The sequence below is a fragment of the Cynara cardunculus genome (genome assembly GCF_001531365.2).
Source record: "Cynara cardunculus var. scolymus isolate 2C chromosome LG 5, CcrdV1, whole genome shotgun sequence".
In the NCBI taxonomy this organism is placed as follows: domain Eukaryota; kingdom Viridiplantae; phylum Streptophyta; class Magnoliopsida; order Asterales; family Asteraceae; genus Cynara; species Cynara cardunculus.
This window is the reverse complement of record NC_037532.1, coordinates 3,283,865-3,303,562: the sequence shown is the minus strand read 5'-3', so window position 1 is coordinate 3,303,562 and position 19,698 is coordinate 3,283,865. Positions and strand designations below refer to the sequence as shown.

Sequence of the window (19,698 nt, the reverse complement as noted above, 5' to 3'; positions counted from 1 at the left end):
AACGCTTTTTCGTTGACGAACAAAACTAATCATTTCTACTGTATATAGCTCATAAGGGGGAGGTTTAAATGAGAACCATAAATATTTGGAGAACCTGGTAACCAACATTCATGTTTTCTTCATGATGAATGTCATTTAGGAAATTCATGATGAAAATTATTCATAATGAAAATAAGCACAATAAAAAGTGCATGATATCATGATTCATAAAATTGCATAATATCCATGATTATTCACAGTTATTCATCATGAATAATATATGAAATAGTTATGGTTCTCATTTGAACTTTCCCCTAACTCATAATAAAATGATTGTTTAGCTCATAATCTCATAATGTAGGAAGATCTTGTAGAACCAAGGAGTTAGAATCATAAGATCTAAACCGGCACACATATTATGATTTGATTAACTATGGTAGTGTAAACATAAGCTCCTTAAATGTGTACACCATAAGCAGTAACTAACCTTTATCTCTCATTCTTCTCTCCCGGTCGTATTCAAACTTATCTCGAATCATGCCTACCTTTTCCATTGTATCTCCCTGCCCATTTCTCCCAAAAGCATGATTCTGCTTTCAAAAGTCAGTAAATTGATATACAACTTACATGGTCAACAAAACAATATAACATTTAAGAGAGTCGGAAAACCGCTGTCATTGGTGATGTATCTTAAGTAAGGAGCCAAAGAACGAGCGGGTGAGAGGATTATGTATTTAAAACAACACGTTAAACAAGAAGGGTGCCAACTAGAAGCATTTAACAATCACCTGTGCCAACTAGAAGCATTTAACAATCTCCTAACCAAGAATACAACCCATACAGAGGCGGATTCAAAAAAAATCCAAGTGGGGGCACAAAATAATTAGCCTAATATAAAATAAAATAAAATTATATTCAAAAAGTACGGTTTCATTAAAATGACGAACAAGGTTTTTTTTTGTAACATACAAGTGCCTTCTTTTCTATTGTTGTTAACCAAAAAATTGAAAAAAGAGGCAAAGGGGTTTTAACTTTGCAACCTCTAATGCCATATGCAATGACACTACTAGTAGATTGTAGCCACTATTTGTTAACTTAAGCAAGCCCACATCAATTTAAAGCGGGTGCATCTTTAAGACCTCTAAAAGATCTCCACTTCATCAGCACGATAGTGCCCGGTCTTCTTAAGTCCGCCCCCTAACACATAGATTCGGTCAGGCAAATTGCATGGAAATACAACTTACTTTGATCCAATTCCTATTTTGTGTGACACTTTTAAAACCTTCATTTTGGTACCTCGGACGTGACGTCTCAAACATTTAGGTACCTGGTTCACATCTGAGATTACAGGAAAATGCACTTAATAGGAATTTTATCAAAGTACGCTGCATTTTAATGCAATTTGCACTCTGTTGCCGGCAACATATACAACTTACGGTGTTATTATGTGACTGCAGAACCTGATATAATCATGAAGGATATTATCATTAGTTCACCAATGCAGAAATTGCAGTGCAAGATTGTGTTTTTGTAGAATCAGGCAACATTTTTTTCCTACTGAAAGGCAACGTCCATAACACAAAATATATAGCCTTCACAGATATATTTTGTAATGGCTAGAGTCTTCAAAGCTTATAATCAGTATAATCAGTATAATCAGCGTATACATGTAGAACTATCACATACAAGCCAATAGTAAGCAACCAAGCATCAAGTACCTTTGTTTCCTCATGATGATGTTGCTTTCTTCTGCAAACAAAATTGATAAATAAATGGTTAATATAAAATTGGGGAGAACGCAAATTCTTGAATCAGTAAAAGGTAGAGCATAACTAAAGGTTTTACACATATCTGGAAATAAGAATCCCAATGTGAACTAAATGTGCGTTTGGTAAGCAAGACAAGGACAGCACGTACACGAGAGTAGAGTAAAAAAACTTGTCGCCACACGTTCAGGGCGCAATATTAGACTGAGACAGGACAGCATCTAGAACAAAAATGCATTTTTTTTTTCTGTCCCACAAAAACAGGTGGAGAAAATCAGGGCGATAAAAGACAAGATTTGGTAAATTACTAAATTGTCCATGTCAAATTAAAACCCTAAAATCACCTCCTACCTTCTCTCATCCATCCAATCTCATCCTGTCTCGTCTGCATACCAAACGCACCCCAAGAGATTTCTTGTTGGACAAAGGTCCAGAATAGACATATATAAGCAAGTTCAAGCACAACCATTTAACCTCATAATTAAAAAACTAGCCAAATGTAGGAAACCTGTAAGGTGAAAAGTCATCATCGTCGTCTTCGGCAGAGTCATAACTTGCTCGCTCTTGACCAAGTTTCTTGGAATAACCCTCGTCCCAATAGATCCTCTCCCAATTCTCTCTAAGCTCCTGATACAATTCCATGTACTTCTTGCACCAAGGCTCATGCTCCTTCAGTAAAACATCACAAAGTAAGTAAAAACAAGGTGATATAACTTGAAAAATGGTACAACACCAGGTGCTACTAATAAATTAAAAGTCATGGGTTCATGTCCTGCCTCCCCCTTTGCTGATCAACAAAAGGAACAATTGATCTGTTTAGCAGCTAACAGTAAAACAATTCAACATTATAAGGTGCTACTCTTCGCGACTCCTAACATACCCCTAGTTGGAATGGGTAGGCCCACCACTTAACTTTCACTTAGGCCCGAGCCAAGTCGGTGGGAGGCACTCTCTCGAGCTCCTTCCCTCTCTATAGGGTTTTTCGAATTAGGCAATCCTGTCATTTGGAATCATTGTTATGGCTATATGAGAACATCTCCAATGGAGGTTCTTATAAGAGCCTTCTTTTTGCACTTTTTGTTGCCACCTCATCTCCAACTCATCAAATTAAGAACTCTCCTAAAAGTCCACAAAGATAGTTCTTATAAGAACCTCCTTTTTGTGTGTCCCGTTGATTTTTGCAACATCAACAATAATTATAAAGTCAAGAAAACAAAATAAAAACTAGGAAAATGTCACTTCTCACAAACTTCATGGTAAGAACCTAAAGAGGATAAGGTTCTTATAAGAACTGTCCACAATGGTAGTTCCTACAAGCCGCTTCACTTTTTGCTAATAAGAACCTTGCATTGGAGTCTGGAGATGCTCTAATTGCGAAGAGCATCGAGGCAAAACCTAACATTGAATACTCTTGACTTCGTGGGATAATTAAGTTATTTTTATGTATGTGCTAGATCGAACTTTTTTGTCTGGATAATTTGTCACCTGAGATTAATATACTTGGGATTTCTTCTTGGATGAAGATGCTATTACATTTTTGTGGAATTCTGATTTTCAGTACTTGAAGAAAAATATGTGAATGTAATAGCATCTTCACTCCAGCAGAATTTGCAAAGTATGTTTATTAATTTCAAGTGTCAAATATTCAACCACAAAACTGTAATTTTCCTAGGATATGAAGAGCACTTAATATAAGATTTTCCATCATGCTCATCGTAATTACATGATCGTAATAATGATTCCAATTGACTGGATTGCCTGATTTGAGAACCCTATAATTCAGATTAACCGCTAAACAGATCAAGTTATACATAACGTCAAATGAGTAATATTCACTGTTGATGTAAACTACTATTGACGAAAATAAGAAAACTACTATTGACGTAAATAAGAAAACTACGCAGATGGATATCAGAGAATCAAAATCGTAAGTAAGAAACTAACAGATTCCTTGAGAACGAGGCGAGTCCGGCGCATAAATTGTTCACGGAGCTGCTTACGCCGTTTGTTAGGGATGTTATCTCTAGGTATAACGAATCTCTCTCGAGGAGGCACGTTTTCTCCTATTTCGTGCATTTCTCCATCGACTACCCACCATTCGGACTTGTCATCGGTCTTTCTCAAGGCCGCCGGTGTAAATTTCGACCGCCTACGGTTTGGAGGAGCGGACCCGACGAAAGCTCTCGCTGGTTGTAGTTGAGAGACAACCGGCTGGAGACATTGGAGGGATCTCCGGCACCGCCGTGCAAGTGAAAGCATTCGAGTAGTTGACGGAAGGGAGATAGGGGCTCGTTGGTGGCTGCGTATGTGATTTTGGTGTTTGGGATGTGATTGTTTTTTTAGTAATTACGTTTTTCATCCCTGTAATTTGTAACCAATTACATTTTTTGTCCCTGTGTTTTATAATTGCGACTTTTATCCCTTTGATTTGCAACTCATTGATATTTTTGTCTTTGTAATTTATGATTATTTATTTTTCTCGTTTTTTGTACTTGGTAAAGGTAGCATTTTGTATGCATACATTATTAGACAGGACTGAACATGACAAAACTGGACAGGACAAAAGAGTAAGACATGACAGATAGGATTGTTTATGGATTGGGTTAATCGGGTTGAAAGCATTTGAATAACCCAATTCAATGTTTGTGGCTTGAAAAATCTCAACTCAACCTAACTCAAACCAAAATGCAATCCAACCCAACCCAAAATCGTACGGGTTAGTCGGATTGATACTTTGATGCATCGAAATATTTTCTCAACCTTGAATATGTTGTTTTCTCTAGACTACTCATAATTTCATTTTCATCATCAATCATTTGGTACAACTTATTCATACTTCTTAAATCTTAAGTATATCACATTCAATTAATATTTTCAATATACATGTGTGTGTGTTCACAGTTACTAAACATGTATACAAATGAGATAGTTATATATAGATGGATAATAGATTGAAAATATATGTATATGAAGAGGATACATGATGTTGTGATTGTTTAATGTACATGTTAATAGAGACTCGACAGTAATATAAAACCAAGAAATAAATGATATTGGGTTCATCGGGTTGGGATGGTTCAAATAAAAGTAACTCCATATCAACCAAATATCTACGGTTTGAAGATGTTACAACTCGATTAGACATTCGGGTTGCTTCGGGTTGAATTATTTCGTGTTGAGTTTGATCGGGTTTTTAAGCACTCCTGATGACAATACTGGACAAAACAAGTGTTTGTCTGATGTTTGGTATGACTAATACTAGACATAACATAACTAGACAAGTTGCTCCCAAAAGTCATTTTACGATTTTATATACCATATAATAGTTATAATTAACATAAATAAAATAAATAATTTAGTTTATAAACATTTTTACACGATTTTCGTATGCATAAATATAAAAATAATACCAAGTTTGGATGATTTTTTTTATATAGTTGATGATAGTTTGAAAAAACTCAATTCATAGATATGAGAACTTGTGATTTTATTTTATTTGAAATATTCTTATCAATCGGTGAAGGCACGGTGAAGATTTTTACAACAACAATGGTTGTAGAGGTAGAAGCATTGGTAATTGGTGGACAATGGTAGTTGTAGATGACGTGAAGATGGTGGATAGTGGTGGTGATGGCGGTCGACAGTGGTGGATAAGGTAATTGTAGCCTATGTAATGGAGGTAAGTGTGATGGTGGGCAATTGTGGTGGTTATGGTATATGTGGTGGTGGTCGACGATACTATTGGTGGTGGAGATGGACGGTGGTGGTTTGTGGAGGACGTAAATATGGTAGACAGTGCTAGTGGTGGTCGACGATGGTAGTGGTAGCCGATGGTGGCGTGCAGTGGTAGTGGAAGCTGATTGTGGTGGGTTATGGTGGATGCGAGGTGGCTTTATGGTGTTGGCGATGAACGGTGTTGGTCGGTCCTCGACGATGGTTATGAAAGTGGTGGGGGAGGTTGTTGTAGTATAGGAGAATGTGGAGGTGGCCAGCGGTGGTAATGGTGGTCGCAATGGATGGCGGTGGTCGGTGGCCGGCGATGGTTGTGCGGGTGGTGAAGGAGGTTGTTGTAGTAAAAAAGAAAGCGGAAGTGGCCAACGATGGTAGTGGCGAAGGACGGTGGTGGATGTGGTGGATGAGGTGATGGTGGCCAACGGTAGTTACCGATGGTGGCGACGACCGCAACTAGCGGTGGTGAACACTAAAACAAATATCAAGACTATGCATCAAACAAGGTTAATTAGTACTATTTTAGTTTTTGTGTCATTCTTGTTTCGTCTTGTACCACTGTGGGACGATGAGTTTATGTTTTGTCTCATGTCGTGCAAAAAAGTGGGACAGAGGGTTTTTTCCTGTCATGTCTTGTCCTATCCCATGTACCAAATGCAGCCAAAAGTAGGAGTTAGGTTGAAAGACGAAAGTAGTAATGAATTGCAAATCACATGAACGAAAATCGTTAAACTTTAAACAAATCATAGAGACGAAAAGCATAATTTACTCTTGTTTTTCATTTTCTTAATACTAATAGTATATTATAAAACGCTGGTTGTCGTATTTTTTGAAATTATAAGAAACGCTTCCAAATTATATTTTTTGTTGTGCTTTATATCCTTGAACATTAGGTTTGTTAGAATTTGTCTGTTAAGTGCCTCATGTGAAAGCAATTTGATAATTTTTATTTTTTTATAAAAAAGTCTTCCTTCTCGTGTAGTCCGTTACCAACTGTCACTTTTCTGACGCCCCATCACCAGCACCACTCCATGCACTTTTGTGTTACGTTAATCAAAATCTCAATATTGAAAGTCATGCATTGTTTGATTATTATCGTCATTCAAGAGTTTTATTTTTCACACTGATTCAATCACCATATGGTTCGGAAACCAAAATCGTGATTTTTTGAGCTCAAATGAAATGGTATCAAGACGAGCTTGTGCTTATAACTCAAAAGAACGTATCCGTCATTCAAAAGAACTTGTTTATTTTTTTGTTATAATATCCATACTTTGATTCATATTTCAGTGATTGTATGTGTGATTTTTATGGCATTTGTGGTTTTGTTTACTCTAAGGAATTTGCCAAAACGGATTTGTCGCTATGGTTTTGATTACCCCCCCTACATCAAACCGAAGCAAACCAAGCCATCAATGTCGATGTACTTTGTACAATAAATATTAGTTTATGCAACACTGGCAAAAATGACAGAAATGCTCATCATGTAAGGGCACTAAACGATACATAACATACATAGCAGGGAAGGACAAAAACCCACCGGATATGAAACCTTGATAACGTTTCTTGTAATTTCGAAGAGTTGTAGATAAAAATTGTAGCTTGCATAAACTTTAGGGACGATTTTCATAATTTACTCTAATATTAATCTAAAAATACTCTTATCACTGTTAGTTACAAAATATAAATTACTAATTATTGTTACCAGAATAGTACACACACATTGTAACGAGATATATATTATTTTTTTTATTAACCTGGATATCCAACTCGTTATGCGAGCCGATTAATCTAGGGCGACCATCTGTTTTGCAGATAGAGCGGAGATACATATTGATTTTAATGTTTTGTTTTATTATGTCTCTATCGATGTTACAATACGATTTTATGTAGTAATGAAAAAATAATAATTTTTTTATTTTTTGAATAAAATATAAACTTGGAGGTATAATAAATTTTTGAAAAAAAAATGTATCGATTTTAGTATCAAATTAGATATTTTAATTTTTTTTTGGGTGTAATTTATTTAATTCAAAATTTTTATTATAACTTAATTTGAATTTAATAATGAAGTCATTTAGTTTTTTATAACGATAATAATTAGTATTTTGTTAAAATTCAATAATTATCCTAAATATATTTTAGATTTTTTTATATTTAAAATGAGATACATATCTAATATTTGATTATGTTTATCCACAGTTAGTTATATGAATTTAAACATGGAACATTAATAAGCTGTATATACGCATAATTTACTTGTAGTATTGAATTTTAAGTAAAATATATATTAATAAACAGTACTTTAAGAAAACAATGCATAAGTACAACTTATTAAAGCTATATTTTTGAACTATTATAACTAACTGCAGATAAACATAATCAAATACATAATAAACATTTCATTTTAAATGTAGAAATATAAAATATAATTAGGATTTTCATTGTGTTCCAATAAAATACTTAACTATCATCTTTATAAAAAATAATATTATTAAATAAAAATAAATTAGTTCGTTATTAAACATAAAGTAAGTTATAACATAAAAATTAAATTAAAGAAATTACACAATAAAACAATAACTTTTAAATAGTTAAATTGATACTAGTATCAATTATATGAAAAAGTAACGTACTTTAACTTGATTTATATTTTGGGCAACGTACTTTCATAACTTTCATTTTGGTATCTAAGATGTAAACTTTTAAATATTTAATTATCCGAGTAACCGGTTGAAACATTAACTAGTTATCATGCTGATGTGATATCCAACTCAATATTATTTGCTGACATGGTTAGTAACATGGATTTTTTAATCTAAAATTAGTTTTCAATCGGTTACCCGAGTACTTAAATGTTTAAAACTTTACATGTTAGGTACTAAAATGAAAGTTTTAAAAATGTTACTCAAAATAGGAATCAAATTAAAGTACGCTATTTTTTCATGCAATTTTTTCATATATTTTTTTTAAGATTTTATGATATCTTCAAACTTACATTTCATTTAAAAATATTTTTTTTTAAAACCATATAAAATCATATTATAACATTAAAAATAAATAAATAAAACTGTGCTAATCGCAACCGACCACCTTCTAGTTGAATTAAATTTATCAAGTGGCCTCCGGCCCTATCATTTTTACTTACAAGTTACAAAGATGACACAATTATTTTTCATATATTTCCTTATCAGAACCCTACTTACGTTCCCGCCTTACTTCGATTGACCACTACTCCCAGACAGTGAACAGACGGTGGAGGACGACGAAGTTCACACACATAGGCGACATAGCAATATTGAATCATGTGCGGCCGTTGTCGATGTTCTCTCCGGCCAGACGATATCCCTCGCTCTTGCAATCTCGGTAACCGCCCCGTCCGTTTCGTCGATACAGACCGGTAACTTCCTCTCCTTTCGCCGTCGCCACACACATGCTCGTATAACTCTAATTCACGTGTTTACTAGTTGTTCATGTTGGCGATTCGATCTATACTCGCTACCGGACATTGAGCTTCTGCAATCGAAGGATATTTGATTCTATTATGGTGTTGTGAGTTTATATTGTTGGAATCTGGCCTAACTCATTACTTTAATTTACACCGTTTCTTCTATACAGACCTGTAAGTTCGTCGCCTACCGAACTCGGAGATTGCTAATTTGTATGTTATGTTCATGTTGGCGACTTGGCGGTTTGATCTATTTTCGCGAGTCGACTGTGAGCTTTACAGTCGGAGGATATTTGATCTTATATTAGTGTTGTCGGAGCCAGATATAGCATATTACCTTATTACACAGTTCGAAAATCATTATAATCATCGGTTAATTCTTGCAGTATCGGTATTCCTGCTCGATTATCTTTGCTTCATGTGTTATAGTTCAGTTGCATAGATAATTCTTTGAAATTAGCAGTTTAGGTTAGTCTAGGGTGATCAATGGTCCTCCGATCTTAAGCGTACCACTCAGGCACTCACTATAACCTTTATCTTTAGACTCCGAATGTTGGAAAGTGGCATATACTTCTGAAACTTGAGAAATACTCCTTCGGTTCGAAAATAAATATCCGCATTTCTATTTTAGTTTGTCTCAGATAATTTTACCCGTTACCCGTAAATATGCTATGGAGAAATGCATTATTCCCTCTATTATTAAGGTAAAATTGTCGTTTAGTTAATTAAAAAATATAAGAATTACACATTCCTAAGACTTTGGGTATTTCGAATTGTGGACATATATTTTGGATGGAGGGATTACATGTTATATACCACAATTATAAATACGTTAGTGGGGGAAAGTGAAAAACCTGACTCTTTATCAGATTTTGAACAGTCTACTGGCCAACATATCTAAACAACTTGAAATCGATCTTGACATGCTCATATTGCCTCATTACTCGATATATAGCAACCAACACTGTTTGTGGTTTCAAGGAGTCATCATCAGAAATGTGTTCATAATTATGGAAGATAAAGAAACTTTTACTGAAGTCTTAATGTAGTTGTTATATGTAATGGTTCATTGGAAGCTGCTTACGCTGATTGAATTTCAGGTATCGTCCGGCATATAATGTTTCTCCTGGATCAAACTTGCCTGTCGTTCGAAGAGCCCTGGGAGCAGATGGTGAAGAAGTTGTTGTGCAGTGTATGAAATGGGGGCTTATTCCAAGTTTCACTAAGAAGACTGAAAAACCTGACTATTACAGGATGGTAATGTCTCAAGTTACAAATAGCTACTTTTGAATGCTTTACCTTTTATGGTTAAAGTTGGAGGTGAAATTTGTTAGGAAACGATGCTGAAGATCACGCACACGAACATGGCAACGGTAAAGTAAAAACAGAAAAAAGGAAAGAACACACACAGGATTTATGTGATTCACTTGATCGGTTTGATCAAGCTAGTCCACGACCACACCTAGTAAGGAATTTTAACGGCTAGGGTTCACAATTGAATAAGATTGAATTTATAGAGTGAAAATAGGTTAAACTCCCACGTGGGCTGGACCCACAAACTGGAGAGTTTTCCTTTCTCTAATATTTGGCCCAACTGCCAATTAATCAGACTCCATAACTTCTCAAAATTGATGTTTGGGGTCACATAGATCGGTAGATGTATCAGCAAAAACATCTGCATGTTTTGTTTTGACCGGATACACTCAGCTTGTTCTGAGGCCATAGCAATAAGGATGCAAATAGCAGTCTTCAAATAAAACTATATTTCTGTTATATGCATTTCCAAATGGATTGTGTCTGTCTTTGTTTTGATTTATATTACACCCTATATTATGATTTTAGTAATATTATATTTATTCAGACTGATTGTTCTTGTGGGTTCCAGTTCAATGCTCGATCGGAGTCAATAGGTGAAAAAGCTTCCTTCCGCCGTCTTGTTCCTGCAAATAGGTGTCTGGTTGTAGTGGAAGGGTAAGTAGTAAGTTTTGTATGAACTCTTAAGTATTTTTGTAGAAACACAGTTATTCTTACAAGTGGAAGTGTGCATGGTGTTTAATTTCAGCATGATTTCACTAGATCTTACGGTAATTAGTGGCTTCATATGGGAAGTTCATTTCATCTGGTATTAATCCAACTGCTTTGACATTTATGTCTGAATCACTGGTAGTCTGATACACTTGTTAAGTCTTTGATGTTGCAGGATTCTGTTTCTTGCCTTTATACTTCTAAATATTGATAAACTTATCTTACTTGATGCTGCAATGTTCCGTCTTTTAAGCCTTGTTTACAATTTTCAGATTTTACGAGTGGAAGAAAGATGGGTCGAAAAAGCAGCCGTACTATATTTATCTGAAGGATGAACGCCCCCTTGTATTTGCTGCTCTGTATGATTCTTGGAAAAACTCTGAAGGTGTCACAATCTTTTGCGTTCTTTTTGGTTTGTTTTTTATATTGCAGAAGTGAGTTTTGTGTTTGATGCTGGTTGCAACCTTATTCTTGTATGTATTGTGCTTATAAGTTTATTACCATGCTAATTAAACGTACCTGTTTACTAGATTGCTGCAAAATATGCTTGTCTTAGGTTGGTTATTCTACCTAAGTATTAGGCAAAAAGATAATGGTGGCTTCAAACATGGAGGCTACTTGTGATTTTTTGTGTACGCCTATCTTCATTTAATGACCATAATGATTGTGTTTTGTGCTTCAGGGGAGATTCAATACACCTTCACTATTTTGACTACAAGTTCTTCGTCAGCCCTTGGTTGGCTGCATGGTTAGTTACCTCTCCTTTGGTTGATACATGAGTCTTATTCTCTCATATATTCTAATTTATGTTTGGTAAGTTACTTTAAATTGGTTTACTCTAAGGACCTTTTGGAATTTATACACCCTTCTCGTAAAGATAAGAGCTGCTCTACATTCCACTCCGGCACTGTTGGGTATATATTTTCTTTATAGATAAAACATCCATATAATGCAATGTGAGTCAAGTCGGGGGTCTTCATGGAAACAACCACTCTACCCTTTGAGGATAGAGGTTAGGTCTGCATACATCTCCCTCCCACCCGACCTCTCCATGTGGATATACCGGGTGTGTTTTATTAGGTTTAATAATGCACAAAGTGAAATTTTCTGGCATACATAATTTACCCCTTCCCACCACAAAAACAAAGAATAAAGGAAAAACGAAAGAGAGGCCGTATTAGAAGGAGAAGATACTGTTTCTTACCAGGACAATGATATTAACACTTCTGATGCATTCAACTTTAACATGCTAAGTTAATTGGACTCCGCCTATTGTAGACAGGATGCCTGTTATATTAGGGAATAAGGGATCGACTGATGAATGGTTAGATGGACATTCGTCTTCCAAGTTTGATTCATTACTTAAGCCATATGAGGAGCTAGACTTGGTAAGAGCACAGATCTTGTAACACATTTTCATCATCTGAAAAGAACTGGTAGGTTTGAATTTAATATTTTTGAGGGATGAGCTTGTTTCAGGTTTGGTACCCCGTGACACCTGCAATGGGCAAGCCTTCTTTTGATGGACCAGAGTGTATCAAGGAGGTATGCTTATATATTCAAAATTGGCCGACTTTATAAAGAGGTATCGTGAAAGGGTGATGTATTAGACATTTACATGTATGGCATGATTTTACATCAGTGATCATGATTCATGAGAATAGAAGTTACTCCCTCTATCCCAAAATAAACGTTCACAATAAAAAACAGTTCTAGAAATGTGCAATCATCACACTTTTAATTAACTAAATTACAAGTTCACCCTTAATAGTAGAGGAACTAATGGCTTATATTCAAGGGTAGCATTTGAAAACATATGCTTACTTTTGAAAGTGGACACTTATTTTCAGACAAACTAAAATAGCAACATGGACACTTATTTTAGGACGGAGGGAGTTCTGACCATACCAAAGCAAACCAAACGAACGCTATCCGAGATGGTGATCATATTAGCACTAATGTTAGCCTCAATGGTGATGTTGAGCTTTAACTGAGATCATTTCAAGTCTCTTAAGGTTGAATTTTGATTGATTGCAGATTCAAATAAAGACCAACGAAACAAAACCAATCTCAATGTTCTTTGCAAAGAGCACTAAAACGGAAAATCAATCAGAGCCTTACATTATAACTGCACATAAAAAGCCTGCCATAACTGAAAAGCCACAAAGCCTAAAAGAGGAACCTGCCACTGTAGACTGCATCGACCACCAATCACATTCGGACAAAGTTTGTGATGAATCAAAGTCTAATGTCTCCACACCAACTTCTGTTTCCGACACTTCGCATCTCAAGCGTGAGTATGATGAGTATAGAAAACCATCCGTTGATGAAGCTGACAAGCAGTATCCAAGCCCAGCTAAAAGGAAGGCCATAAAGAGTGCTGGTGATAAACAGAAAACACTATTCTCTTATTTTGGCAAAGGTTAGTCCTTACTTTTAGCAGATAGTGTAAATAGACTCGTATTAGAGAGTGGATTTTTGCCATCCTTTTGTTGTAGCAATTAACTCTTATCGCTCTAGCTTAACTAAGGATACCATCGTCAGATGTAACCGCTGTTTTGTTTATACTTTATGTGAGATATGTGGACCCCCATCAGGTTACTCTCTAAAAGAGTCCTTGAGGACATAAAGGTGAAACCAAACCAAATAATGCCAGTATATCATACCCCAAGGTAGGGTTTGGGGAAGGTGAGATGTATGCAGATCTGACATCTACCCTAAAGAGTAGAGCGGTTGTTTTAATGAAGTCCCCCCACGTATACGTTGACCAGAAATGGTTAAAATCTTGCCATGGAGGCTACATGGGGACAAATTGTCCACGAGTGTCGAGAGGAGGCTAGACGGGCACGAATTTCCCCAAAGTAAAGGGTACATATTGCCCTAGAGTGTCAAGTCCCTAGAGTCGTAGACCTTGGCTCTAATACCATATGAGATATGTGGACCTCATCAGATCTTTCGAAAAGAGCCATCGAGGAGAGAAATGACTTGCCAACATATTTAACAAAAATGGTCGAAGTCTAGCGAATTTGGGACTCCAACACTTCCCATCTCAACTACTTTTCTTATGCTAGCAGTACATTAACTTTATATTATTACCATGGTTTTCAAAATTGTTTGAGGCGTACGCCTCGAGGCGAGGCGATCCAAAACCGCTCATGAGGCGCCGCCCTGGACGAGGCTTAAGCCTCAATTGGTGACGCATTACCTTGAGGCATTAGGCGTTTCTGAGGCGCACGCCTCTCCAAACCCTATTTTTTTCTTCTTCATTTCTTACTTTTTCCTCTCTCAAGAAGATATTCATCTCAAAACCAACCCAAAAAGTAAGTTTTTTTTAGTTTGTGTCCATATATTTTTAGTTTATGTGTAATGCATTATATTATATTATATATATTTCAGTCAAATATATATGTTCTATATCATGTATAATGTATTTTCTATATGTATAATCTCTTATGTATGTTTTTTTGTATATTTTATGTTTTCTATATTATTTTCAGTTTTTTTTTTCTGTGGATTTGGAAGATGAAAGTGATAGTGATTATGACTATGATTGTGGAGCTATATAACTTGATCATGCTATGGGGAACTATAAGTTGTAGATTGATATGTTTAAAGACTTATAACTAGCATTTTATGAATTTATGATGTTTAAAGTTTGGTGTGGAATTATGTTTTGCTTGCTATTAATATTTGTGAATTTTATTTGTTTTACACCTCGGGCCGCCTTGAGGCGTGGAAGGAAAACACCCCGAGTCCCGATTCCGCTTTTTAAAACCTTGTTATTACCTTTTTTAAATGTGGGTGTTGGCTAGGGTTTTGTTTAGCTTGAGATACGACTCGGATTACATTGAAGTCGAGACTGTAAGAACCCATAAAATAAATGGCATGAAATCAAACCAAGGCACAGGTAAACCAAGCCAAACAAAACGAACCCGTATATCGCACCTAGAGTGGGGTCTGCCGCTTTGGGGAGGGTAAGATGTATGCAGACTTGATCTCTATCCCATAGACTAGAGCAGTTATTTCTGTGAAGACCCCTGCCTTGTAATGCATGATCATAGATACGATACGTTATATGCAATAATACAACCAAGTTAATTAAGTTGAAAGTAACAACAGTTGGACAAACTTTGAGCACAAGTTTATGATGTCATTTGATTTTACTGATAATTAAGGTAAATATTATGATCGTTACACATGAAACACCCCAAGATATAGCAACTATTCAACACCATCTGTTAGAGGAAAAAGAACGAACAGTTCTTGTAGGATTTCTTCCGGAAGCAGATGATTAATCCGGTCAACACAAAGGAAATAGTTGGGGCTGGAGAATTGGTAATGTCAAATAATAAGCTTCCATGAACCTTCTTTCGGATACCATCTTCATGATGAACTTCTTCAAGATAAAAAACGGGGAAGCCACCGCCCGCCAATGGACCACCGGCCGTGATCTAGAACGGAGATTTCTACGCTTGTTTCCCAACCAAATTGTGCTGCTCTTTCTCCTCCTCAGCCTCCGGCGAGTTCGGCACCACCCTACCATGGTTGTGGAGTTGGCAAACACAGAGAATGTGATGGCACCTCTTTTAAACATGGCTGAAGGTATGACTTCCAACTGCTTTCCATCTATCTTCTTTCTAGTATTTGGTATAAATAGTGTTAAAAGTTTTCATGGGTTTTGAAGGTTATTGATCAATGATCTTGGTGGTCCCATGGAAATCAGCGATCACTATCATTACGCCGATGAGGTAATTAAACTAATATCTTGGACCCATTTAAAAATTTGATTTTGGGGTCTTGTGATGATGAAATGTGATAGTGGCTCACATCTCTATTTGATAGAATTAGAAATAAAGAGATGGATTTAATGCATAAGTAAAATAATAGAATGGTGGAAAGTATAAGTTACCTAGTGTTACTGACCTGAAAATATTTGGGTTATTCTATAAAGTATAGTTTTTTAGGAGGTTAAAGGTTTAAACCACACTACTATGACAAGAATTGCATCAGGGTTATATATATATATAGGGGTCAAATCAAATGAGAACTAAATTAATGTTACAAACCTGTGAGAACTGATTTAAAAATAGTTTTCATCAAATACTAGGATTTTAATATATTGATTCATGTATATTTGTTTCATAATATGATAGTTTCACATGTATTTGTTTCATCATGTGAATATTTTTTACGTGTATTTTTCGTTCATTAAGTGAACAAAAAAACGTTTCACGTGTAATTTTTTCACAAAGCGAACATAAACAAATGTGAAACAATATCTTATTTGATGAAAAAACCTTGTAAAAAAATATTTTTAAATTGGTTCTCACGGGTTTATAATCTTTTGTGGTTCTTATTTGGTTAGTGTTATACATACACACACACATACATATATGTATAGGGAGAGAGAGGGAGGAGGAGGATCAAATGGAAGCAAGGTCAAAATAAAAAACATATTGGGACAACAAAATCACACGATAATTTTCCATTGAATTACATGCGTTTATAGAACACAATCAAAGCAAAGGTGGATAGACTACTTAGATCATGCGAATCATACATGATTTTAGTGTAAAATTACATGTCCTTCGACTCATTTTTATGTTTTCTTATTTGGTGTCTTACTTATTTGAACCCATCTCCCTATATAATTATATATACAAGTTTAGTAGAATAGAGGGTGTGAGAGTCATGATTAGATGGTGAGGTATATTGCTTTAAATGCAGAGATGGCTTTTAAAGGAATCCGTATGGCATGAGTGGAAAAATCAGTGGGCAATTTTCTTCCTAATCATTAAGCTTTACTTTTAAATTTAATAAAGAGTTGCATCAAAATCCAATTGTGGCACTAAACTTAGGCTGGTGGCAGCAAGATGACCATAACAACACATGAAGAGTGGTTTCTGTCTGGGAGGAAGCTTCGTACTACTCCAATAATTAGGGTTGCTTCTAACATACTTGTGGACCTATACTTATTCCTTGCAATATTAAACAATATCTAAGGGGCCGTTTATCAAACACTTACTCGGTAAGTGTTTATCGATAAAATTTAACACTATTATTTACTTGGCAGGTAAGATTTTAGTCTACCAAAACGACATTGTATGCAACAATTTACCTGGTAAGTGCTTACCGTGGTAAGAGTCGTCGCCCTCACTTACCGGGTAAGACTCTTGGCCCTTGTCTCGTTTTTATCGGGTAAGATTATTGGTTCTTACTATATTCATCCGGTGAGGTAATGTTATTTGGTAAGCGCTTACCCGGTTAGCGTTTGGTAAACGGCCCCTGAAATAATATGAGCGATAAGTACATGATAATTTATCTAATTTAGTCGTTCAAATATCAAACAAGAAACCGATGTTATTTAAGAGATGAATGAATAAGTCATTAGGCTTATTAAGCAAAAATTGCTCCATTTAGCCAATTACTTGAGTTGTATGGATTTGACATGGCATTAAGAGCTAGGACACATTTATGCTTGAACTTATTTAGGTCTTCAAAAGGTTGGCCAAATTGTCATGGTATAGGGTTAAGGGTTTTGCATTTAAACACAATTTCTTAGGGGCGATTTACCAAATTCTTATTCGAGTAAGTGCTTATCAAGTTAGATAATTTTACTGTATGAACGTGGTAAGGACCAAGAATCTTACCCGGTAAGAACGAGACGAGGACCAAGAATCTTACCCGGTAAGAACGAGACAAGGACCGAGAGTCCTACACGATAAGTGAGGGCAATGGCTCTTACCACGATTAGCGCTTACCAGGTAAAATTGTTGCATATGATGCCATTTTTGTTAACTAAAATCTTATCCAATAAGTAAATGATAATGTTGAATTTTATCGATAAGTGCTTATCGGGTAAGGCCTTGGTAAACGGCCCCTTAATTCCACTAAATCAAAGACGAGTTTAATGATAGGACATGAAGTTTGGATTTCTAGAGTTGTGAAAGATCAAGAATTCTTACAATTTCTTAGATTTTTGGATCCAACTCTATTAAGTGGGATCTGTTTTTCACGTTTTTTTTCCATAAAGAATTTTTTATATGATCTTTTGACTCCCGAATTTTGAGTACTGTCTTTCAGAACCATATTTGAAGCTGCTACATACTTTATGAGTTTATACCGACCCTGAACCAATTTTTTTGAAATTTGTGAGTGAACAACTCGTTGCCAATCTTTTGTACTTTACGATCCCATTTACGTAATGTTTCGGATGAAAAACCCATTTCTTGAGTCATCATGCAATGTGTGTGGGTGTATTAGGAATCATTTATTTTTACTAAAGGCCTTTGATGCATCATGCTCATCATAGGTGTACATTTTCGTGGGAATGTTGCTCTTTTTATATTCTTGTTAATATTGTCTATAAAGCATTTATTTCGTTCTTAATAATTCTTTTAATCAACATATGATAAATGTTGTTTTATCATGAGTTTGTAAGTTTCACAGTTTGTACCATATAACTTTAAATAGATATATTTTTGTCATGTGAAACAGTTTAAAAAAACAATTTAAAAATAACTGGATTCTCAAAAATTCTTTCACATTTTAATTCCAAATCATGTGATCTTGATAAAATTGATACAAGCAATGTTCTTTAGTGAAATCAAAAGATTTGAACAACACATTACCTTCATAGAAATTTTTTCCCATAATTTAAGAAGACAAATTTACAAGGGATATAAATTTTTATAACGGTTGATATAATTACATTTCTTTTACATAAAATTACATGGGTATATGGAGGAGCACAATCTTCTTAGTGTTGCTTGTGTAGCCCTTATGTATGTTTGTTCAGGAATCTTGTGTCTAATGAGAAACTCTGTAAAGCAGTTTCACTGAAATTTCCTTTTTATAGGAGTCATTTTTTGGGGAAATTGACAAAAACAACCAATTCATCAAAGTCATTTCACTTTTTAGCTATGTTAGAAGTCAGCTTTATTAAATAGTCATAATTTATGTAGAAATTTCACATTATACATAAGGTTTAACATAAAGTTATATATGACAAACTTGTTCTCAAAAACGTCATATCTTCACCATGGCATGTAAGACTTGACATTTATCTTTGTTACTTCTCATGACGCTTAAAATATTGTAATCAATGAATTATTAAAAATATTGCTCGATTTAATTTTGCTAATAATGGATCACTTTTTCTCTTTCAAAAAATAACTTTAAAAAAATATATTAACATATTGATTTTAAGAAATCAATTAACAAAAATAAACACAAATCAATTTTAAAATTAAAAGACTAAGCAGCCGTTTATAAAATACTTACTCGGTAAATGCTTACCGATAAATTTAGCATTATCATTTACTTATCGGGTAATATTTTAGTCCACCAAAACGATACCGTATGCAACAATTTACTCAGTAAACACTTGCAATGGTAAGAGTGATCATCCTTACTGAGTAAGACTTTTGGTCCTTGTCTCACTTTTATCGGGTAAGATTATTGGTTCTTTATCATATTCATCTGGTAAGATATTGTGACTTGATAAGCGCTTATCCGGATAAGCGTTTGGTCAACAACCCATAAGTTCTGCAAAAGTTTAGGGTATTCATGATGGAGTAACCTAAAAAATCTCACTTTTTATTCTTTTACCTTGTTACATCATCATCATCTATACATAATAGAAACTATGATAAATCTGTGATGCGTCACAAGATTAACATTGCGTTAGAGACGAGCATTGAGCTACGATATGTCAACGTTCGTTATAGCAAGCCTTTTAAAACAATGATT

The 19,698-nt window shown here is 35.1% G+C and overlaps 2 protein-coding genes across 4 annotated transcripts in view; one reads left to right on the top strand and one right to left on the bottom strand.

The window, feature by feature from the left end:
- The window catches only part of LOC112512645, a 5,046-nt gene extending 998 nt beyond the window's left edge, over positions 1 to 4,048 (bottom strand). Inside the window, exons 1-4 of one of the 2 annotated variants that reach the window (XM_025118711.1) lie at positions 3,690 to 4,048; positions 2,254 to 2,414; positions 1,698 to 1,728; positions 467 to 569 (exon numbers count right to left, since the gene is read on the bottom strand). In XM_025118711.1, coding sequence (XP_024974479.1) covers positions 467 to 569; positions 1,698 to 1,728; positions 2,254 to 2,414; positions 3,690 to 4,004 — 610 coding nt within the window. In that variant the 5' untranslated portion in view covers positions 4,005 to 4,048. Of the gene's footprint in view, positions 1 to 466; positions 570 to 831; positions 1,440 to 1,697; positions 1,729 to 2,253; positions 2,415 to 3,689 lie in introns of those variants that run through there. The other variant, XM_025118713.1, reaches the window with a different exon arrangement.
- Positions 4,049 to 8,651: 4,603 nt separating this feature from the next.
- On the top strand, positions 8,652 to 15,252 carry LOC112512773 (embryonic stem cell-specific 5-hydroxymethylcytosine-binding protein). 2 transcript variants are annotated; one of them, XM_025118911.1, is made up of 9 exons: positions 8,652 to 8,874; positions 10,023 to 10,179; positions 10,808 to 10,893; positions 11,220 to 11,332; positions 11,630 to 11,695; positions 12,226 to 12,335; positions 12,427 to 12,492; positions 12,985 to 13,369; positions 15,123 to 15,252. In XM_025118911.1, exons 1-9 carry the CDS (start codon positions 8,780 to 8,782, stop codon positions 15,146 to 15,148), a joined length of 1,104 nt encoding a protein of 367 aa, XP_024974679.1. In that variant the 5' UTR covers positions 8,652 to 8,779; the 3' UTR covers positions 15,149 to 15,252. The 2 variants fall into 2 exon arrangements, with proteins under 2 accessions (XP_024974679.1, XP_024974681.1); XM_025118913.1 differs by lacking the exon at positions 15,123 to 15,252 and having other exon boundaries at positions 12,985 to 13,532.
- Positions 15,253 to 19,698: the final 4,446 nt, after the last annotated feature.

Coding starts and splice junctions, on each gene's coding strand:
- LOC112512773 (XM_025118911.1), top strand. CDS start 8,780: ATGTGCGGCCGTTGTCGATGTTCTCTCCGGCCAGACGATATCCCTCGC. Junction 11,696..12,225: donor AGCCCTTGGTTGGCTGCATG/GTTAGTTACCTC, acceptor CGCCTATTGTAG/ACAGGATGCCTGTTATATTA. Junction 12,336..12,426: donor CATATGAGGAGCTAGACTTG/GTAAGAGCACAG, acceptor AGCTTGTTTCAG/GTTTGGTACCCCGTGACACC.